Source organism: Dendropsophus ebraccatus, chromosome 13 (assembly GCF_027789765.1).
Source record: "Dendropsophus ebraccatus isolate aDenEbr1 chromosome 13, aDenEbr1.pat, whole genome shotgun sequence".
NCBI lineage: Eukaryota > Metazoa > Chordata > Amphibia > Anura > Hylidae > Dendropsophus > Dendropsophus ebraccatus.
In genome coordinates this window covers 6255646-6277415 of record NC_091466.1, presented here as the reverse complement: position 1 = coordinate 6277415, position 21770 = coordinate 6255646, and the positions used below count along the sequence as shown (strand labels likewise).

Genomic DNA, 21770 nt, shown 5'->3' with positions numbered 1-21770 from the left:
CGCTGTACCGTATATACCGCTGGGTGCGCAGTGTATAGCCCGCTGTACCGTATATACTGCTGGGTGCGCAGTGTATAGCCCGCTGTACCGTATATACCGCTGGGTGCGCAGTGTATAGCCCGCTGTACCGTATATACCGCTGGGTGCGCAGTATATAGCCCGCTGTGCCGTATATACCGCTGGGTGCGCAGTGTATAGCCCGCTGTACCGTATATACCGCTGGGTGCGAAGTGTATAGCCCGCTGTACCGTATATACCGCTGGGTGGGCAGTGTATAGCCCGCTGTACCGTATATACCGCTGGGTGCGCAGTGTATAGCCCGCTGTACCGTATATACCGCTGGGTGCGCAGTGTATAGCCCGCTGTACCGTATATACCGCTGGGTGCGCAGTGTATGGCCCGCTGTACCGTATATACCGCTGGGTGCGCAGTGTATAGCCCGCTGTATTGTATATACCGCTGGGTGGGCAGTATATAGCCCGCTGTGCAGTATATACCGCTGGGTGCGCAGTGTATAGCCCGGTATACAGTATATACCGCTGGGTGGGCAGTATATACCGCTTGGTGGGCAGTATATAGCCCGCTGTGCAGTATATACCGCTTGGTGGGCAGTGTATAGCCCGCTGTACCGTATATACCGCTGGGTGCGCAGTGTATAGCCCGCTGTACCGTATATACTGCTGGGTGCGCAGTGTATAGCCCGCTGTACCGTATATACCGCTGGGTGCGCAGTGTATAGCCCACTGTACCGTATATACTGCTGGGTGCGCAGTGTGCATGCTCCCGCCGCGGCCTCCCTCCTCCTCCCCCCGGATTCTGCGCACTGGCTCCGGGCAGCGGACGGGATGATCCCCGGGCAGGCTGCGGACTAGTCCCGGCTAGGAGAGCTCAGGGCCGGGGACACATGCAGGATGACGGCTCCGCTCCTCCTCGTCCTGCACCTGATCGGCCTCATCACCGGTGAGTACCGGAGCCTGACCCGGCGGGCCCCCGAGCATCATACACCGCAACCGGGGGCCCCGAGCATCACACACTGCAACCGGGGGCCCCGAGCATCACACACTGCAACCGGGGCCCCGAGCATCACACACTGCAACCGGGCCCCCCGAGCATCACACACTGCAACCGGGCCCCCCGAGCATCACACACTGCAACCGGGCCCCCCGAGCATCACACACTGCAACCGGGGCCCCGAGCATCACACACCGCAACCGGGGGCCCCGAGCATCACACACTGCAACCGGGGCCCCGAGCATCACACACTGCAACCGGGCCCCCCGAGCATCACACACTGCAACCGGGGCCCCGAGCATCACACACCGCAACCGGGGCCCCGAGCATCACACACCGCAACCGGGCCCCCCGAGCATCACACACCGCAACCGGGCCCCCCGAGCATCACACACCGCAACCGGGCCCCCCGAGCATCACACACTGCAACCGGGCCCCCCGAGCATCACACACCGCAACCGGGGGCCCCGAGCATCACACACCGCAACCGGGGCCCCGAGCATCACACACCGCAACCGGGGGCCCCGAGCATCACACACCGCAACCGGGCCCCCCGAGCATCACACACCGCAACCGGGGGCCCCGAGCATCACACACCGCAACCGGGGCCCCGAGCATCACACACTGCAACCGGGCCCCCCGAGCATCACACACCGCAACCGGGGGCCCCGAGCATCACACACCGCAACCGGGGCCCCGAGCATCACACACCGCAACCGGGGGCCCCGAGCATCACACACTGCAACCGGGGGCCCCGAGCATCATACACCGCAACCGGGGGCCCCGAGCATCACACACCGCAACCGGGGCCCCGAGCATCACACTCCATAACTGCAATGTGTACGTTGTGTATATCCCCTGTCCTGTGTGTGTGTGTGTACGTTGTGTATATCCCCTGTCCTCTGTGTGTACGTTGTGTATATCCCCTGTCCTGTGTGTGTACGTTGTGTATATCCTCTGTCCTGTGTGTGTACGTTGTGTATATCCCCTGTCCTGTGTGTGTATGTTGTGTATATCCTCTGTCCTGTGTGTGTACGTTGTGTATATCCTCTGTCCTGTGTGTGTACGTTGTGTATATCCCCTGTCCTGTGTGTGTACGTTGTGTATATCCTCTGTCCTGTGTGTGTACGTTGTGTATATCCCCTGTCCTGTGTGTGTATGTTGTGTATATCCTCTGTCCTGTGTGTGTACGTTGTGTATATCCTCTGTCCTGTGTGTGTACGTTGTGTATATCCCCTGTCCTGTGTGTGTACGTTGTGTATATCCCCTGTCCTGTGTGTGTGTGTGTACATTGTGTATATCCCCTGTCCTGCGTGTGTGTGTACGTTGTGTATATCCCCTGTCCTGTATGTATACGTTGTGTATATCCCCTGTCCTGTGTGTGTGTACGTTGTGTATATCCCCTGTCCTGTGTGTGTGTATGTTGTGTATATCCCCTGTCCTGTGTGTACTTTGTGCATATCCCGTCCTGTGTGTGTGTGTACGTTGTGTATATCCCCTGTCCTGTGTGTGTACGTTGTGTATATCCCCTGTCCTGTGTGTGTACGTTGTGTATATCCTCTGTCCTGTGTGTGTACGTTGTGTATATCCCCTGTCCTGTGTGTGTATGTTGTGTATATCCTCTGTCCTGTGTGTGTACGTTGTGTATATCCTCTGTCCTGTGTGTGTACGTTGTGTATATCCCCTGTCCTGTGTGTGTACGTTGTGTATATCCCCTGTCCTGTGTGTGTGTGTGTACATTGTGTATATCCCCTGTCCTGCGTGTGTGTGTACGTTGTGTATATCCCCTGTCCTGTATGTATACGTTGTGTATATCCCCTGTCCTGTGTGTGTGTACGTTGTGTATATCCCCTGTCCTGTGTGTGTGTATGTTGTGTATATCCCCTGTCCTGTGTGTACTTTGTGCATATCCCGTCCTGTGTGTGTGTGTACGTTGTGTATATCCCCTGTCCTGTGTGTGTACGTTGTGTATATCCCCTGTCCTGTGTGTGTACGTTGTGTATATCCTCTGTCCTGTGTGTGTACGTTGTGTATATCCCCTGTCCTGTGTGTGTATGTTGTGTATATCCTCTGTCCTGTGTGTGTACGTTGTGTATATCCTCTGTCCTGTGTGTGTACGTTGTGTATATCCCCTGTCCTGTGTGTGTACGTTGTGTATATCCCCTGTCCTGTGTGTGTGTGTGTACATTGTGTATATCCCCTGTCCTGCGTGTGTGTGTACGTTGTGTATATCCCCTGTCCTGTATGTATACGTTGTGTATATCCCCTGTCCTGTGTGTGTGTACGTTGTGTATATCCCCTGTCCTGTGTGTGTGTACGTTGTGTATATCCCCTGTCCTGTGTGTGTACGTTGTGTATATCCCCTGTCCTGTGTGTGTGTACGTTGTGTATATCCCCTGTCCTGTGTGTGTGTACGTTGTGTATATCCCCTGTCCTGTGTGTGTACGTTGTGTATATCCCCTGTCCTGTGTGTACGTTGTGTATATCCCCTGTCCTGTGTGTGTACGTTGTGTATATCCCCTGTCCTGTGTGTGTACGTTGTGTATATCCCCTGTCCTCTGTGTGTACGTTGTGTATATCCCCTGTCCTCTGTGTGTACGTTGTGTATATCCTCTGTCCTGTGTGTGTACGTTGTGTATATCCTCTGTCCTGTGTGTGTATGTTGTGTATATCCCCTGTCCTCTGTGTGTACGTTGTGTATATCCTCTGTCCTGTGTGTGTGTACGTTGTGTATATCCCCGGTCCTGTGTGTACGTTGTGTATAGCCCCTGTCCTGTGTGTGTGTGTACGTTGTGTATATCCCCTGTCCTGTGTGTGTACGTTGTGTATATCCTCTGTCCTGTGTGTGTATGTTGTGTATATCCCCGGTCCTGTGTGTACGTTGTGTATATCCCCGGTCCTGTGTGTACGTTGTGTATATCCCCGGTCCTGTGTGTACGTTGTGTATATCCCCGGTCCTGTGTGTACGTTGTGTATATCCCCGGTCCTGTGTGTACATTGTGTATATCCCCGGTCCTGTGTGTACATTGTGTATATCCCCTGTCCTGTGTGTACGTTGTGTATATCCTCTGTCCTGTGTGTGTGTGTACGTTGTGTATATCCTCTGTCCTGTGTGTGTACGTTGTGTATATCCCCGGTCCTGTGTGTACATTGTGTATATCCCCGGTCCTGTGTGTACGTTGTGTATATCCTCTGTCCTGTGTGTGTGTGTACGTTGTGTATATCCTCTGTCCTGTGTGTGTACGTTGTGTATATCCCCGGTCCTGTGTGTACATTGTGTATATCCCCGGTCCTGTGTGTACGTTGTGTATATCCCCTGTCCTGTGTGTGTACGTTGTGTATATCCTCTCTCCTGTGTGTGTACGTTGTGTATATCCCCTGTCCTCTGTGTGTACGTTGTGTATATCCCCTGTCCTGTGTGTACGTTGTGTATATCCTCTGTCCTGTGTGTGTATGTTGTGTATATCCCCTGTCCTGTGTGTACGTTGTGTATATCCTCTGTGATCTGTGCAGATCTTCTAGGTAGGTTTAGCGCCACCACAGGAGAGATGAGGAATTGCACAGATCCCATAGAGGTGACTGGACTGCCTGTGTAGTGGATGGACGTGTTGGGTCCTCCAGAGGGAGACGCTCTTTGCACTGGACGCGGTCAGATTCTGTAGTCGCCGTCACAGCTGCTCAGCTCAGTCTTGCAGAAGAGGAAGAAGGAAGTGTGTATAATTTATAGGCTGCACGTATCATGTGCATTATCTGCGTGTGCGATACTCAGGTGGTGGCGTGTCACTGAGTCATGTGACCGGGGGGGGGGGGCTCAGCATGGGGGTCTGATCATCATATGCAGAGGAGATCCCAGGGGACCTGTGTGTCTGTATCACCAATCTGCACAGCTCCAATCTGATCATCCACAGGAGCAATGTGCGATACACTCTACTTACCTGTGGTATCTAATCCTATTGTGCCTGGTTGCAGTATCTAATCCTATCATATGCCGTCCTGCAAAGTGAGCTGCAACATCTATTCATTTGATGGGCGAAACTATCTGCAAAGGTGTGGTATCTAATCCTATGTGTGATACAGTGTGCCGAGCTGCGGTATCTCATCTTATGGTGTACGAGACTATCTGCTAAGCTGTGGTATCTAATCCTATGTGTGATACAGTGTGCCGAGCTGCAGTATCTCATCTTATGGTGTACGAGACTTATCTGCTAAGCTGTGGTATCTAATCCTATGTGTGATACAGTGTGCCGAGCTGCAGTATCTCATCTTATGGTGTACGAGACTATCTGCTAAGCTGTGGTATCTAATCCTATGTGTGATACAGTGTGCCGAGCTGCAGTATCTCATCTTATGGTGTACGAGACTATCTGCTAAGCTGTGGTATCTAATCCTATGTGTGATACAGTGTGCCGAGCTGCAGTATGTCATCTTATGGTGTACGAGACTTATCTGCTAAGCTGTGGTATCTAATCCTATGTGTGATACAGTGTGCCGAGCTGCAGTATCTCATCTTATGGTGTACGAGACTATCTGCTAAGCTGTGGTATCTAATCCTATGTGTGATACAGTGTGCCGAGCTGCAGTATGTCATCTTATGGTGTACGAGACTATCTGCTAAGCTGTGGTATCTAATCTTATGGTGTACGAGACTATCTGCTAAGCTGTGGTATCTAATCCTATGTGTGATACAGTGTGCTGTTATGTTTGTTACTGCCTGATGAGCTGTGTATCTAATCCTGACATATGCAATACTGATTTCTGAGGTATGTATCTAGTGCTCTGAGCTGTGTATCTAATCTGGTCTTTTGCGATACTGATGGCTTCCTGTATCAAAGCCATTTGTAGTAAGTGGCCTGGCCACACGTCCCCTCGCCTCCTTGGTAGATATGTATGGTGCCCACTGCTCTGCCAAGTATATAGATTGGCATCTTGTTACTGGCGGCAAACCCACGGATAACAGTGAACAGCCTAAACACAGTGTGAACCGCCCCTGTGGTAAGGACGGGTAACGCAGGGCCGACGGATGGACGGGTAACGCAGGGCCGACGGATGGACGGGTAACGCAGGGCCGACGGATGGACGGGTAACGCAGGGCCGACGGATGGACGGGTAACGCAGGGCCGACGGATGGACAACCAATGTAGGGACGATGCGGTGAGGGAAATAATTACTTGATTCCTTGCTGGTTTTATAAGGTTGTCCGCAGACAAGGCCATGGGCAGGCTATCATTTTAAGGGTAGGTTAATTTTAATATGGAAAAAATATCAAAAATCCAGGAAATCCCATATTTTGCATAGAGAAATAAGTATTTGATCCCCTACCAACCATTGAGAGTTCTGGCTCCTTCAGACCAGTTAGACGCTCCTAATCCTCTCGTCACCTGCATTACAGACCTCCTGTATAAGACTCCTGTCCACAGACTCAATCATTCCGACGCTAAGAATGTCCAAGACGAGATGCTAGATCCACACAAGGCTGGAATGGGCTACAAAACCATCAGTAAGACGCAGGGTGAGAAGGCGACAACTGTTAGTGTAATCGTAAGAAAATGGAAGAAATACAAAGTGACTGTCAATCAACATTGATCTGGGGTTCTATGCGAAATCTCCTGGATGATGGGGAAGGTGAGAGATCAGCCGAAAACTACATGGAGGGTCACCAAGAAAACCATTGGTAACCCATTACGCTATGATGGATTATAATCCTGCAGTCCCCCTGCTCATGAAGGCGCATGTGCCGGCCCGTCTGAAGTTGCCACTGAACACCTGGGTGCTTGTGAGAGGGATTGGAGAAGGTGCTGGGGTCAGATGAGACCAAAAATTGGCATTAGCTCAACTTGCCGTGTTTGGAGGAAGAGCAATGCGGCCTCTGACCCCAGGAACACGGTCCCCACTGTCGGCCATGGAGGGAAACATGATGTTTGGGGGAGGGGGGGTCTCTGCTAAGGGCACAGGACTACTTGACCCCATCAATGGGACAGTGGTTAGAGCCATGCACCATCAAACCCTGAGTGACAACCTCCTTCCCTCTGCCAGGACGTTAGAATTGGGTCGTGGGTGGGTCTTCCAGCACGTCAGTGACCCAGAACATACAGCCAGGCCTGGCCCTACTAGGTACGGCCTAGTGTTGAGTTCTTCAGGACATGGTGGGTGGAGAATAGCTGGAGAGGAGAGCCTGCTTTATATCTCTGCCTTATTAAGGGACAACATAGGGCCCATGGATGGACAACATAGGGCCCATGGATGGACAACATAGGGCCCATGGATGGACAACATAGGGCCCATGGATGGACAACATAGGGCCCATGGATGGACAACATAGGGCCCATGGATGGACAACATAGGGCCCATGGATGGACAACATAGGGCCCATGGATGGACAACATAGAGCCCATGGATGGACGGCATAGGGCCCATGGATGGACGGCATGGGGCCCATGGATGGACGGCATGGGGCCCATGGATGGACGGCATGGGGCCCATGGATGGACGGCATGGGGCCCATGGATGGACGGCATGGGGCCCATGGATGGACGGCATGGGGCCCATGGATGGACGGCATGGGGCCCATGGATGGACGGCATGGGGCCCATGGATGGACGGCATGGGGAAGATAGATGGGTGGATAACGTAGGGCCAATAGATAACATAGGGCGGACAAAGCATTGAATAACTTAGCCGATGAATGGACACACAGTTGTGCCTGACATTAGGAGTATAATTTGTTCCGGGACGCTGCTTGTAATCCAAATCCACTCTTATACCAAACCAAATTTTCCCATAAGAAATCACTGATCTGCAGACAAATGGTTCCACACCCCAAAAATAATGATTTATTATTCTGAATAAACATGTAAAACAGATGAAACAAACATTCAGAAACAGCAAAATCTGTGATATATAAGTTACTGTACAGTATAGCAATCAGCATGTGGTGTATAATGTATAGTAACTGTATAACCCTGATAACACAGCAGCTGGTTATGTGATACATAAGTTACTGTACAGTATAGCAGCATGTGGTGTATAATGTATAGTAACTGTATAACCCTGATAACACAGCAGCTGGATATGTGATATATAAGTTACTGTACAGTATAGCAGCATGTGGTGTATAATGTATAGTAACTGTATAACCCTGATAACACAGCAGCTGGATATGTGATATATAAGTTACTGTACAGTATAGCAATCAGCATGTGGTATATAATGTATAGTAACTGTATAACCCTGATAACACTGCAGCTGGATATGTGATATATAAGTTACTGTACAGTATAGCAATCAGCATGTGGTGTATAATGTATAGTAACTGTATAACCCTGATAACAGCAGCAGCTGGATATGTGATATATAAGTTACTGTACAGTATAGCAGCATGTGGTATATAATGTATAGTAACTGTATAACCCTGATAACACAGCAGCTGGATATGTGATATGTTACTGTACAGTATAGCAGCATGTGGTGTATAATGTATAGTAACTGTATAACCCTGATAACACAGCAGCTGGACATGTGATATGTTACTGTACAGTATAGCAGCATGTGGTGTATAATGTATAGTAACTGTATAACCCTGATAACACAGCAGCAGCTGGATATGTGATATATAAGTTACTGTACAGTATAGCAATCAGTATGTGGTGTATAATGTATAGTAACTGTATAACCCTGATAACACAGCAGCAGCAGTTTGTAGATACAGGATAAAGCTGCAGATCCCCATAATGCAGTAGTGTAGTACAACAGGCTAGAATAGAGAAGCAGGGCTGCTGTCAGAGTGCTGTGTGGTCACATGACAGCAATGGGGAAGGGAGGTGTGTTCAGCATGCACCAACCAACCAAGCAGTGTGTGTATAGCTGAGTGTGAGTGCAGGCACATTATAGCAGGAATAGAGAGGATGGGAAACACAAGGGCTGACAGAGACTGCAGGGAGCATGGAGGAATGAGCAGGCAGATGTGGGCACATACATGCAGCACTCACTGTCCGGGGAGAGAGGGGTTACAGCTATGGAGAGATTACCTCCACAGTCCTGTCCCCTGATGTAAGCCCCAGCCTGAAGTGGATCTGCTGTGATTTGAAAGGTGAGGGAGACTTCCTGGGTCAGAGTACAGTGCTGTAGACCCCGCTATACAGACCATACCCCTCCCCCACTCCCCCTCCCACCCAGTACAGGAAGCTCTTACACCAAAGCAATGCTCTTACACCAAGTCACAATTTGGAAAAACTGTGAGCTCTTAAACCAAAACGCTCTTAATCCAAGTCACTCTTATACCAAGGTACCACTCATAGAGCCAAAAGATGATGGATAACGCGGGGCCGATGGATGGACGTAGAACGCGGGTCCGATAGATGGACGTAGAACGCGGGGCCGATGGATGGACGTAGAACGCGGGGCCGATGGATGGACGTAGAACGCGGGGCCGATGGATGGACGTAGAACGCGGGGCCGATGGATGGACGTAGAACGCGGGGCCGATGGATGGACGTAGAACGCGGGGCTGCCATTTTGTTATGAATGTAATGTATGTTCTGCCCCCTGTGGACGCAGTTGTTATGGCGGCAGTACTTCAGGCTCCCAGCTCTTCTCTGGTCCCGACCTGCTGGATGTGCTGCAAGGAGACCGGTGTATAGGAGATGGCTGTGCGGTATATAGAGGCTTATGTGCAGCAGGAGAGCTGCGTACATTATTGTGTGTGATCTAGATGCTTCACATAGGAAAGTTGTATCATTCTGGGACTTATAGTTCTCTCCTGTTCTTCCCCCTGGTATGTGGTGATAGATATCAGAGGTCACTGCAGCATGGGGGACTACAAGTCTCAGAATATCAAGGTTGTAGAGATGTGTTTGTCTCCCATGGAATAGGAAAAAATAGCTGGCGAAATAAAAGCAAAAACAGATCCTAAAACAACCGTATCCTCAGGGACCCTGCTATTGATGGTGGGACTGGCTGCGCGCTGGAGGGGGGGCAGCGATCTACTATCGATGATGGGACTGGCTGCGCTCTGAAGGGGTGGGGGGTGATCTGCCATTGATGGTGGGACTGGCTGCACTCTAGGTGGGGGGGGGGGCGATCTGCCATCGATGGTGGGGGGGGCGATATGCTATCGATGGTGGGACTGGCTGCACTCTAGGTGGGGGGTGCGATCTGCCATCGATGGTGGGATTGGCTGCACTCTGGAGGGTGATCTGCCATCGATGGTGGGACTGGCTGCGCTTTGGAGGGGGGGCAGCAATCTACTACTGATGGTGGGACTGGCTGCGCTCTGGAAAGGGGGGGGGGGCGATCTGCTGTCGATGGTGGGACTGTCTGCACTCTAGGTGGGGGGGCGATCTGACATTGATGGTGGGACTGGCTGCACTCTGGAGGGGTCGGGGGTGATCTGGTGGGACTGACTGCACTCTGGAGGGGGTGATCTGCTATCGATGGTGGGACTGGCTGTGCTTTGGAGGGGGGGCAGCAATCTACTATTGATGGTGGGACTGGCTGCGCTCTGGAGAGAGGGGGCGATCTGCTATCGATGGTGGGACTGGCTGCGTTATGGAGGGGGGGAAGCGATCTATTATGGATGATGGGACTGGCTGTGCTCTGGAGGGGTGGCGATCTGCTATGGATGATGGGACTGGCTGCACTCTAGGTGGGGGGGGGGGGCGATCTGTCATCGGTGGGGGGGCGATCTGCCATCGATGGTGGGATTGGCCTCCACTCTGGAATGGTGAGGGGTGATCTGCTATCGATGGTGGGACTGGCTGCACTCTAGAGGGGTGGGGGGTGATCTGCTATCGATAATGGGACTGGCTGCGCTCTGGAGGGGGGGGGGCAGCGATCTACTTTTGATGGTGGGACTGGCTGCGCTCTGGGGGGGGGGGGCGATCTGCTATGGATGGTGGGACTGGCTGTGCTCTGGAGGTGGGGCAGCAATCTACTATCAATGGTGGGACTGGCTGCGCTCTGGAGGGGTGGTGATCTATGGATGGTGGGACTGGCTGTGCTCTGGAGGGCTGGTGGGTGATCTGGTGGGACTGGCTGCGCTCTGGAGGGGTGGGGGGTGATCTGCCATCGATGGTGAAGGGGGGCGATATGCTATCGATGGTGGGACTGGCTGCGCTCTAGGTGGGGGGTGCGATCTGCCATCGATGGTGGGACTGGCTGCGCTTTGGAGGGGGGGCAGCAATCTACTACTGATGGTGGGACTGGCTGCGCTCTGGAAAGGGGGGGGCGATCTGCTGTCGATGGTGGGACTGTCTGCACTCTAGGTGGGGGGGCGATCTGACATTGATGGTGGGACTTAGGGCTGGGCGGTATACCGTGAAAATACCGATACCGTCTCTGGCGTCGGTAAACCGACCTCAACTGCGCCAGGACGGTATTTGCGGTATTTCAGTGCTGCACATGTGTCATAGGACTCCCCGTCCCGCCATGCCTGACAGAGCGCCCCCCAACGGCCCCTGCCCGCTCGTCCCTCAGTGCGCCCTGCACCAGCGTATCTCTCCCCCACCCTACCCGCCGGACAGGCGCTGACCCGCTCCACATACCCGGGAGTGAGTGGCCGGGGGTACATAAACTGTATCTCCTCCTCCCCCTGCCACCCCGCTCAGCATCGGTACGCTTGTGGCCCCGTCGGACGTTCATACAGGCAGATCCCGGTCTCTGGAGGAGGAGACCGCAGCATCATGTGATGGCGTCCCTGCTGGTGCTGGAGCTGAATAGCGGGATCTAGGGCCGCAGTGCAGATCCCCGATCCCGCTATTCAGCTCCAGCACCAGCAGGGACGCCATCACATGATGCTGCGGTCTCCTCCTCCAGAGACCGGGATCTGCCTGTATGAACGTCCGACGGGGCCACAAGCGTACCGATGCTGAGCGGGGTGGCAGGGGGAGGAGGAGATACAGTTTATGTCCCCCCCTCTTCTGCCCAGATCCCCCAGCTGCTCCCCCCCCCCCACTTCTGCCCAGACTCTCCCCCCCCCCCCAGCTGCTTCCCCCCACTTCTGCCCACATCCCTACCAGCTGCTTCCCCCCCCACTTCTGCCCACATCCCCACCAGCTGCTTCCCCCCCACTTCTGCCCAGATCCCTACCAGCTGCTTCCCCCCCCACTTCTGCCCACATCCCCACCAGCTGCTTCCCCCCACTTCTGCCCACATCCCCACCAGCTGCTTCCCCCCCACTTCTGCCCAGATCCCTACCAGCTGCTTCCCCCCCCACTTCTGCCCACATCCCCACCAGCTGCTTCCCCCCCACCTCTGCCCAGATCCCCACCAGCTGCTTCCCCCCCCACTTCTGCCCACATCCCCACCAGCTGCTTCCCCCCCCACTTCTGCCCACATCCCCACCAGCTGCTTCCCCCCCACTTCTGCCCACATCCCCACCAGCTGCTTCCCCCCCACTTCTGCCCACATCCCCACCAGCTGCTTCCCCCCGACTTCTGCCCAGATCTCCCCCTCCCACTTCTGCCCAGATCCCCCCCAGCTGCTTCCCCCCCCTCCACTTCTGCCCAGATCACCACCAGCTGCTCCCCCCCCCCCCTTCTGCCCACATCCCCCCCAGCTGCTTCCCCCCCACTTCTGCTCCCCCCCCCCACTTCTGCCCAGATCTCCCCCTCCCACTTCTGCCTAGATCCTCCCCCCTCCCCAGATACCCCCAACTATCTCTTGTAGTCCTATAATACACATGAATGTTCAGCTTAGCTGAGTGTGCATGTGTTATTAATGGAAAATCTGCATAGCTGTATACCTGTATATACATATCTTGTAGTGTGTGTGCATAAATACATAAATAATACTGCCACTACAGGACTTGTATATTTGAGTATACAGCTATCTATACACTACAGGATGTGTATATACAGGTATACAGCCATGTACATACTACAGGACGTGTATATACAGGTATACAGCTACGTTCATACTACAGGACGTGTATATACAGGTATACAGCTATGTACACACTATCGGATGTACATATACTGGTATAGGGCTATGTACACAGTACAGGACATGTATACAGCTATGTAGCTGTATACCTGTATATACACGTCCTGTAGTGGCTGTATACCTGTATATACACGTCCTGTAGTGTGTACATAGCTGTATACCTGTATATACAGATACTGTACTGTGTACAAAGCTGTATACCTGTGTATACATATTCTGTAGTGGTTGTATATCTGTATATACACGTCCAGGTCTCTGCTGAGACCCCTAATAATGACAAATAATGATAAGGACAATAGCCTATATGGCTATTTTTATACTCTTATTAAAACAAAATATCACAGGGTTTTCACGGTCAAGTGGGTGTGGCTTGTAAAAGGGGTGTGGCTTACATAAGGGGTGTGTCATAATTATCGCTCAGTTATCGTTACCGCGGCTACATGTACGATTAACCGCGATAATGATTTAGGCCAATATCGCCCAGCCCTAGTGGGACTGGCTGCACTCTGGAGGGGTTGGGGGTGATCTGGTGGGACTGACTGCACTCTGGAGGGGGTGATCTGCTATCGATGGTGGGACTGGCTGTGCTTTGGAGGGGGGGCAGCAATCTACTATTGATGGTGGGACTGGCTGCGCTCTGGAGAGAGGGGGCGATCTGCTATCGATGGTGGGACTGGCTGCACTCTGGAGGGGGGGTGATCTGCTATCGATGGTGGGACTGGCTGCACTCTGGAGGGGGGGTGATCTGCTATCGATGGTGGGACTGGCTGCACTCTGGGGGTGGGGGGGCAATCTGCTATCGATGGTGGGACTGGCTGCGTTCTGGAGGGGGGGAAGCGATCTATTATGGATGGTGGGACTGGCTGTGCTCTGGAGGGGTGGGGGGTGATCTGCCATCTATGGTGGGATTGGCTGCGCTCTGGAGGGGTGGGGGTGATCTGCCATCTATGGTGGGATTGGCTGTGCTCTGGAGGGGCGGGGGCGATCTGCTATCGATGGTGGGACTGGCTGCGTTCTGGAGGGGGGAAGCGATCTATTATGGATGGTGGGACTGGCTGTGCTCTGGAGGGGTGGGGGGTGATCTGCCATCTATGGTGGGATTGGCTGCGCTCTGGAGGGGTGGGGGTGATCTGCCATCTATGGTGGGATTGGCTGTGCTCTGGAGGGGCGGGGGCGATCTGCTATCGATGGTGGGACTGGCTGGGCTCTGGAGGGGTGGGGGGTGATCTGATATCGATGGTGGGACTGGATGCTTTCTGGAGGGGGGGCAGCAATCTACTATCAATGGTGGGATTGGCTGTGCTCTGGAGGGGTGGGGGGTGATCTGCTGTCGATGGTAGGACTGGCTGCGCTCTGGAGGGGGGATCTGCTATTGATGGTGGGACTGGCTGCGCTCTGGAGGGGGTGATCTGCTATTGATGGTGGGACTGGCTGCACTCTGGGGGAGGGGGCGGATCTGCTATCGATGGTGGGACTGGCTGCGCTCTGGAGGGGGGTGGTCTGCTATTGATGGTGGGACTGGCTGCACTCTGGAAGGGGTGATCTGCTATCCATGGTGGGACTGGCTGCGCTCTGGAGTGGGGGTGGTCTGCTATTGATGGTGGGACTGGCTGCGCTCTGGAGGGGGGGTGGTCTGCTATTGATGGTGGGACTGGATGCACTCTGGAGGGGGTGATCTGCTATCCATGGTGGGACTGGCTGCGCTCTGGAGGGGGTGATCTGCTATCCATAGTGGGACTGGCTGCACTCTGGAGGGGGTGGTCTGCTATCGATGGTGGGACTGGCTGCGCTCTCAAGCGGGGGTGGTCTGCTATCGATGGTGGGACTGGCTGCACTCTGGGGGGGGAGATCTGCTATCGATGGTGGGACTGGCTGCACTCTGGGGGGGGAGGCGAATCTGCTATTGATGGTGGGACTGGCTGCGCTTTGGAGGGGGGGTGGTCTGCTATGGATGGTGGGACTGGCTGCGCTCTGGAGGGGGTGGTCTGCTATTGATGGTGGGACTGGCTGCGCTCTGGAGGGGGTGGTCTGCTATTGATGGTGGGACTGGCTGCACTCTGGAGGGGGGGTGATCTGCTATCGATGGTGGGACTGGCTGCACTCTGGGGGTGGGGGGGCAATCTGCTATCGATGGTGGGACTGGCTGCACTCTGGGGGTGGGGGGGGCAATCTGCTATCGATGGTGGGACTGGCTGCGTTCTGGAGGGGGGGAAGCGATCTATTATGGATGGTGGGACTGGCTGCGCTCTGGAGGGGGGGTGATCTGCTATGGATGGTGGGACTGGCTGTGCTCTGGAGGGGGTGGTCTGCTATTGATGGTGGGACTGGCTGCGCTCTGGAGGGGGTGGTCTGCTATTGATGGTGGGACTGGCTGCACTCTGGAGGGGGGGTGATCTGCTATCAATGGTGGGACTGGCTGCACTCTGGAGGGGGGGTGATCTGCTATCGATGGTGGGACTGGCTGCACCCTGGGGGGGGGTCTGCTATCGATGGTGGGACTGGCTGCACTCTGGGGGGGGGTGGTCTGCTATCGATGGTGGGACTGGCTGCGCTCTGGAGGGGGTGATCTGCTATTGATGGTGGGACTGGCTGCACTCTGGGGGGGGGTGGTCTGCTATCGATGGTGGGACTGGCTGCACTCTGGGGGGGGTGGTCTGCTATGGATGGTGGGACTGGCTGCACTCTGGGAGGGGTGGTCTGCTATCGATGGTGGGACTGGCTGCACTCTGGAGGGGGTGGTCTGCTATCGATGGTGGGACTGGCTGCACTCTGGGAGGGGTGATCTGCTATGGATGGTGGGACTGGCTGCACTCTGGGAGGGGTGATCTGCTATGGATGGTGGGACTGGCTGCACTCTGGGAGGGGTGGTCTGCTATCGATGGTGGGACTGGCTGCACTCTGGAGGGGGGGGTGATCTGCTATCGATGGTGGGACTGGCTGCACTCTGGAGGGGGTGGTCTGCTATCGATGGTGGGACTGGCTGCACTCTGGAGGGGGGGTGATCTGCTATCGATGGTGGGACTGGCTGCACTCTGGAGGGGGTGGTCTGCTATCGATGGTGGGACTGGCTGCACTCTGGGGGGGGTCTGCTATCGATGGTGGGACTGTATCTACTGGACTGTGACCTTATCTGCTGGACTGTGTATCTAAGTGTCTTAGCTGTGATACGTCTGTCAGACATATTGATGCCAGGCGTCCGCTGCGTCCGTGTAGTGCTTTTCGGTGGCGGCAGGCTGGCACAGTCTGACTCTGGGCGGCTGCCACCATCATGTGACAATCCCCGGTGACCGTGACACCATTAAGCGGCTTCTTGTGTCACAGTGTGAAGCTGTAAAGAGGACTCTGCACCGCTCACCCGGAAAGTGTGAAGCCGCGACCTTCACGGAGATCCGAGCAGCGAGGATGAGAGGCACAGACAGAGGTGGGGGGGAGACCTACATGCTGATCGCCACTGATCGCCACCATCCCCTCCTCACATGTCATGTAACTTTGCTTTCCATAGTCCTCAAGGGCCATGCTGCTGTTTTATGGTCCCCGCTCTTAGGGTTATGTCATCTGTCGCTCAGGAGTCTGGGAAAGCTGAGCAGGGGTCGGAGTGACTCTCATCCAGGTTCTGTATTTGTTCTTTATCCTGATGTTTTTGTCTTCCAGGAAGCCTGAGCACGGACACCGAGGAGCGCCTGGTGGAATTCCTCCTAGATCCATCCCGATACAACAAGCTGATCCGACCGGCAACCAACGGCTCCGAACAGGTCACCGTCCAGCTGATGGTATCCCTGGCCCAACTTATCAGTGTGGTGAGTGACAGAGTGATCAGTGATGTCACCGCTGATCTCTAGTGATGGATAGGCTGCATTCTCAGTGATGTCACCGCTGATCTCTAGTGATGGATAGGCTGTATTCTCAATGATGTCACCGCTGATCTCTAGTGATGGATAGGCTGTATTCTCAGTGATGTCACTGCTGATCTCTAGTGATGGATAGGCTGTATTCTCAATGATGTCACTGCTGATCTCTAGTGATGGATAGGCTGTATTCTCAGTGATGTCACCGCTGATCTCTAGTGATGGATAGGCTGTATTCTCAGTGATGTCACTGATCTCTAGTGATGGATAGGCTGTATACTCAGTGATGTCACTGATCTCTAGTGATGGATAGGCTGTATTCTCAGTGATGTCACTGCTGATCTCTAGTGATGGATAGGCTGTATTCTCAGTGATGTCACTGCTGATCTCTAGTGATGGATAGGCTGTATTCTCAGTGATGTCACTGCTGATCTCTAGTGATGGATAGGCTGTATTCTCAGTGATGTCACCGCTGATCTCTAGTGATGGATAGGCTGTATTCTCAGTGATGTCACTGATCTCTAGTGATGGATAGGCTGTATTCTCAGTGATGTCACTGCTGATCTCTAGTGATGGATAGGCTGTATTCTCAGTGATGTCACTGATCTCTAGTGATGGATAGGCTGTATTCTCAGTGATGTCACTGCTGATCTCTAGTGATGGATAGGCTGTATTCTCAGTGATGTCACTGCTGATCTCTAGTGATGGATAGGCTCTATTCTCAGTGATGTCACTGCTGATCTCTAGTGATGGATAGGCTCTATTCTCAGTGATGTCACCGCTGATCTCTAGTGATGGATAGGCTGTATTCTCAGTGATGTCACCGCTGATCTCTAGTGATGGATAGGCTGTATTCTCAGTGATGTCACTGCTGATCTCTAGTGATGGATAGGCTGTATTCTCAGTGATGTCACTGATCTCTAGTGATGGATAGGCTGTATTCTCAGTGATGTCACCGCTGATCTCTAGTGATGGATAGGCTGTATTCTCAGTGATGTCACTGATCTCTAGTGATGGATAGGCTGTATTCTCAGTGATGTCACTGATCTCTAGTGATGGATAGGCTGTATTCTCAGTGATGTCACTGATCTCTAGTGATGGATAGGCTGTATTCTCAGTGATGTCACCGCTGATCTCTAGTGATGGATAGGCTGTATTCTCAGTGATGTCACCGCTGATCTCTAGTGATGGATAGGCTGTATTCTCAGTGATGTCACCGCTGATCTCTAGTGATGGATAGGCTGTATTCTCAGTGATGTCACTGATCTCTAGTGATGGATAGGCTGTATTCTCAGTGATGTCACTGCTGATCTCTAGTGATGGATAGGCTGTATTCTCAGTGATGTCACCGCTGATCTCTAGTGATGGATAGGCTGTATTCTCAGTGATGTCACCGCTGATCTCTAGTGATGGATAGGCTGTATTCTCAGTGATGTGACCGCTGATCTCTAGTGATGGATAGGCTGTATTCTCAGTGATGTCACCACTGATCTCTAGTGATGGATAGGCTGTATTCTCAGTGATGTCACCGCTGATCTCTAGTGATGGATAGGCTGTATTCTCAGTGATGTCACATAATAACTCGAATTTTCTTCTCCTTCCAGCATGAACGGGAACAGATAATGACCACGAATGTTTGGCTTACTCAGGTAAGTGACTTGTTTCTCCGCAGGTTGTTGCTCCAGCTATACATCCTATCATGTTATATATGGGGTATATAGTCCTCTCTTTATATGATCGTCCTCTCAGCTCTGATGGTTGTGTCATATATCCCTGGCTCTTACACTAGAAAATGACATCCAGGATGTACCAGAAGATTCCAGACTGCAGCACGATTGTCCTTCTGTTCTGGATATTCTAGTCCAGGGTTTATAGATTCCTCTGCTCTGTCCTAGGAATGGGAGGACTACAGGCTGACCTGGAACCCGGCCGAGTTTGATAATATGAAGAAAGTGCGACTACCCTCCAAACATATCTGGCTGCCAGATGTCGTCCTTTACAACAAGTGAGTGAGGGCGCCCCCTGCAGGATGGTGGTGGGAGGTGTATAACTGAGCTGCAGATGTTATAGGATGTGAGTAGTGCACCCCCTGGTGGCCGCCGGCAGGGTTTACCTAAAGTGAATGTGGTGACCCTATAGTTGATGATGTCAGGGGGTCCTGGGACTGTGGGGTAGGGGAGGGTGGGGTTTGGTTCTGTCCCGTGGACTAACAGTGCCCCCTTGTGTTTCCAGCGCGGACGGGATGTATGAGGTTTCCTTCTACTCAAACGCGGTGGTCTCCTACGACGGCAGCATTTTCTGGCTTCCTCCCGCCATCTATAAGAGCGCCTGTAAGATCGAGGTCAAGCACTTCCCCTTCGACCAGCAGAACTGCACCATGAAGTTCCGATCGTGGACGTACGACCGGACGGAGCTGGACCTGGTGCTGAAGAGCGACGTGGCCAGCCTGGACGACTTCACCCCCAGCGGGGAGTGGGACATCATCGCCCTGCCGGGGAGGAGGAACGAGAACCCCGAGGACTCCACCTACGTGGACATCACCTACGACTTCATCATCCGCCGCAAGCCCCTCTTCTACACCATCAACCTGATCATCCCCTGCATCCTCATCACCTCCCTGGCCATCCTGGTCTTCTACCTGCCCTCCGACTGTGGCGAGAAGATGACGCTCTGCATCTCCGTGCTGCTGGCGCTCACCGTCTTCCTGCTGCTCATCTCCAAGATTGTGCCTCCCACCTCCCTCGACGTCCCGCTCGTCGGCAAATACCTGATGTTCACCATGGTCCTTGTGACCTTCTCCATTGTCACCAGTGTCTGTGTCCTCAATGTCCATCACCGCTCCCCCACCACACACACCATGCCGCCCTGGGTGAAGGTGGTCTTCCTGGACAAGCTGCCCACCCTGCTCTTCATGAAGCAGCCGAGGCAGAACTGCGCCCGACAACGCTTACGCCAGCAGAGGCAGAGCCAGGAGAGGGCGACGGGGAGCTTCTTCCTGCGAGACAGCGCCAAATCCTGCACCTGCTATGTCAACCAAGCCACAGTGAAAAAATATGGCGCAGGGCAGCTGCCCGAATTACCGGAGGGGGTGAACGGATTCCGGGACAGACAAGGGAAGGTGCGGCAGTGTCTGTGCGGTCTGGAGGAGGCCGTGGACGGAGTGCGCTTCATTGCCGATCACATGAAGAGCGAGGACGACGATCAGAGCGTGAGTGTAAACCCTGATACCCCCCCCTCTATATCATGTATGAGAGGTAGTCACAGCCCCGCCCCCCTGGATGACATCACTGATATAATGACATGAGACTAGACATGAGATCCACACACCTTATACTACAGGAACAGCTATTCATCTATTACTGCTGACACCAGCCTGTATATCATGTGTATAGAGAGGTAGTCACAGCCCCGCCCCCTGTATATCATGTGTATAGAGAGGTAGTCACAGCTCCGCCCCCTGTATATCATGTGTATAGAGAGGTAGTCACAGCCCCGCCCCCTGTATATCATGTGTATAGAGAAGTAGTCACAGCCCCGCCCCCTGTATATGTGTATAGAGAGGTAGTCACAGCCCCGCCCCTTGTGTATCATGTGTATAGAGAGGTAGTCACAGCTCCGCCCCCTGTATATCCTGTGTATATAGAGGTAGTCACAGCCCCCTCCCCTCTATATCATGTGTATAGAGAGGTAGTCACAGCCCCTCCCCCTGTATATCCTGTGTATAGGGAGGTTGTTACAGCCCCGCCCCCTGTATATCATGTGTATAGAGGTAGTCACAGCCCCGCCCCCTACATATGTGTATAGAGAGCTAGTCCCCGCCCCCTGTATATCATGTGTATAGAGAGGTAGTTACCGCCCCGCCCCCTGTATATCATGTGTATAGAGGTAGTCACCGCCCTGCCCCCTGTATATCATGTGTATAGAGGTAGTCACAGCCCCGCCCCCTGTATATCATGTGTATACAGAGGTAGTCACAGCCCTGCCCCCTGTATATCATGTGTATAGAGGTAGTCACAGCCCCGCCCCCTGTATATCATGTGTATACAGAGGTAGTCACAGCCCCGCCTCCTGTATATCATTTGTATAGGGAGGTAGTCACAGCCCCGCCCCTGTATATCATGTGTATAGAGAGGTAGTCACAGCCCTGCCCCCTGGATGACACCACTGATATGATGGGATTATATTGCTGTGTTCTCTTACAGGTGAGTGAGGACTGGAAGTACGTGGCGATGGTGATCGATCGGCTCTTCCTCTGGATCTTCGTCTTTGTCTGTGTCTTCGGGACAATTGGCATGTTCCTCCAGCCGCTCTTCCAGAACTACACATCAAACACGTTATTACAGCTGAACCACGCAGCACCCGCCTCCAAGTAAACTTGTAGGAAGGCGCATGCACCGTGCTGCAACCTGAACATGGAAATGACTTTTATTTATTAGGAAAACAGAACCAGACTGATGCTCTTCCAGCCAAACCACATGGGACGCTCGTGTCCTCCGGGCAGGGGGCCGGGCGTCTCCCCCATCACCACCGATTCTAGGATTTCTGCCAAGAATGGACCCTTCACGAACTGAAGCTTCAAGATGGCGCAAAGATCCCAGCACAACCCCAAAAAGTCTCCGGGGGAAGGGGTCGTGTGTGGCCATGAAATCACTTCTTATTCCGAGCAATAAAACACAAGAGGGAAAAGCTGGAGCCAATGCCGCTCAATGTGTACCGCCTCGTGGTGGGGCCCATAGAGCTGCACTCCGACCTGTGTTCCCCTCCGAGCTGGAGAGCTGCAGGTCAGGGGCCACTGTACGACCTCCCGTGATGGGGCCCACCGACCTGTGACCCCTCTGAGCTGGAGAACCGCAGGTCAGGGGCCACTGTACGACCTTGTGTTGTGATGGGGCTCATAGAGCTGCCCTCCGACCTGTGACCCCTCCGAGCTGGAGAGCCGCAGGTCAGGGGCCACTGTACAACCTCGTGTCATGGGGC

General features: G+C 53.5%; 1 protein-coding gene across 2 annotated transcripts; it reads left to right on the top strand.

Annotated features, from left to right (window-relative positions):
* Nucleotides 1–817: 817 nt before the first annotated feature.
* CHRNB2 (cholinergic receptor nicotinic beta 2 subunit) lies at nt 818–21479 on the top strand. Of its 2 annotated transcripts, none has more exons than XM_069949463.1 (6): nt 818–960; nt 16600–16745; nt 18398–18442; nt 18689–18798; nt 19026–20001; nt 20996–21479. In XM_069949463.1, exons 1-6 carry the CDS (start codon nt 912–914, stop codon nt 21164–21166), a joined length of 1497 nt encoding a protein of 498 aa, XP_069805564.1. In that variant the 5' UTR covers nt 818–911; the 3' UTR covers nt 21167–21479. The 2 variants fall into 2 exon arrangements, with proteins under 2 accessions (XP_069805564.1, XP_069805565.1); XM_069949464.1 differs by lacking the exon at nt 818–960 and adding an exon at nt 4853–5058.
* Nucleotides 21480–21770: the final 291 nt, after the last annotated feature.

What these genes read in the sequence shown, in the direction of transcription:
- CHRNB2 (XM_069949463.1), top strand. Translation starts at nt 912, where the DNA reads ATGACGGCTCCGCTCCTCCTCGTCCTGCACCTGATCGGCCTCATCACC. An exon ending in TGGCCCAACTTATCAGTGTG is followed by an intron (nt 16,746 to 18,397) that starts GTGAGTGACAGA and finishes TTCTCCTTCCAG; the next exon opens with CATGAACGGGAACAGATAAT. An exon ending in GATGTCGTCCTTTACAACAA is followed by an intron (nt 18,799 to 19,025) that starts GTGAGTGAGGGC and finishes TTGTGTTTCCAG; the next exon opens with CGCGGACGGGATGTATGAGG.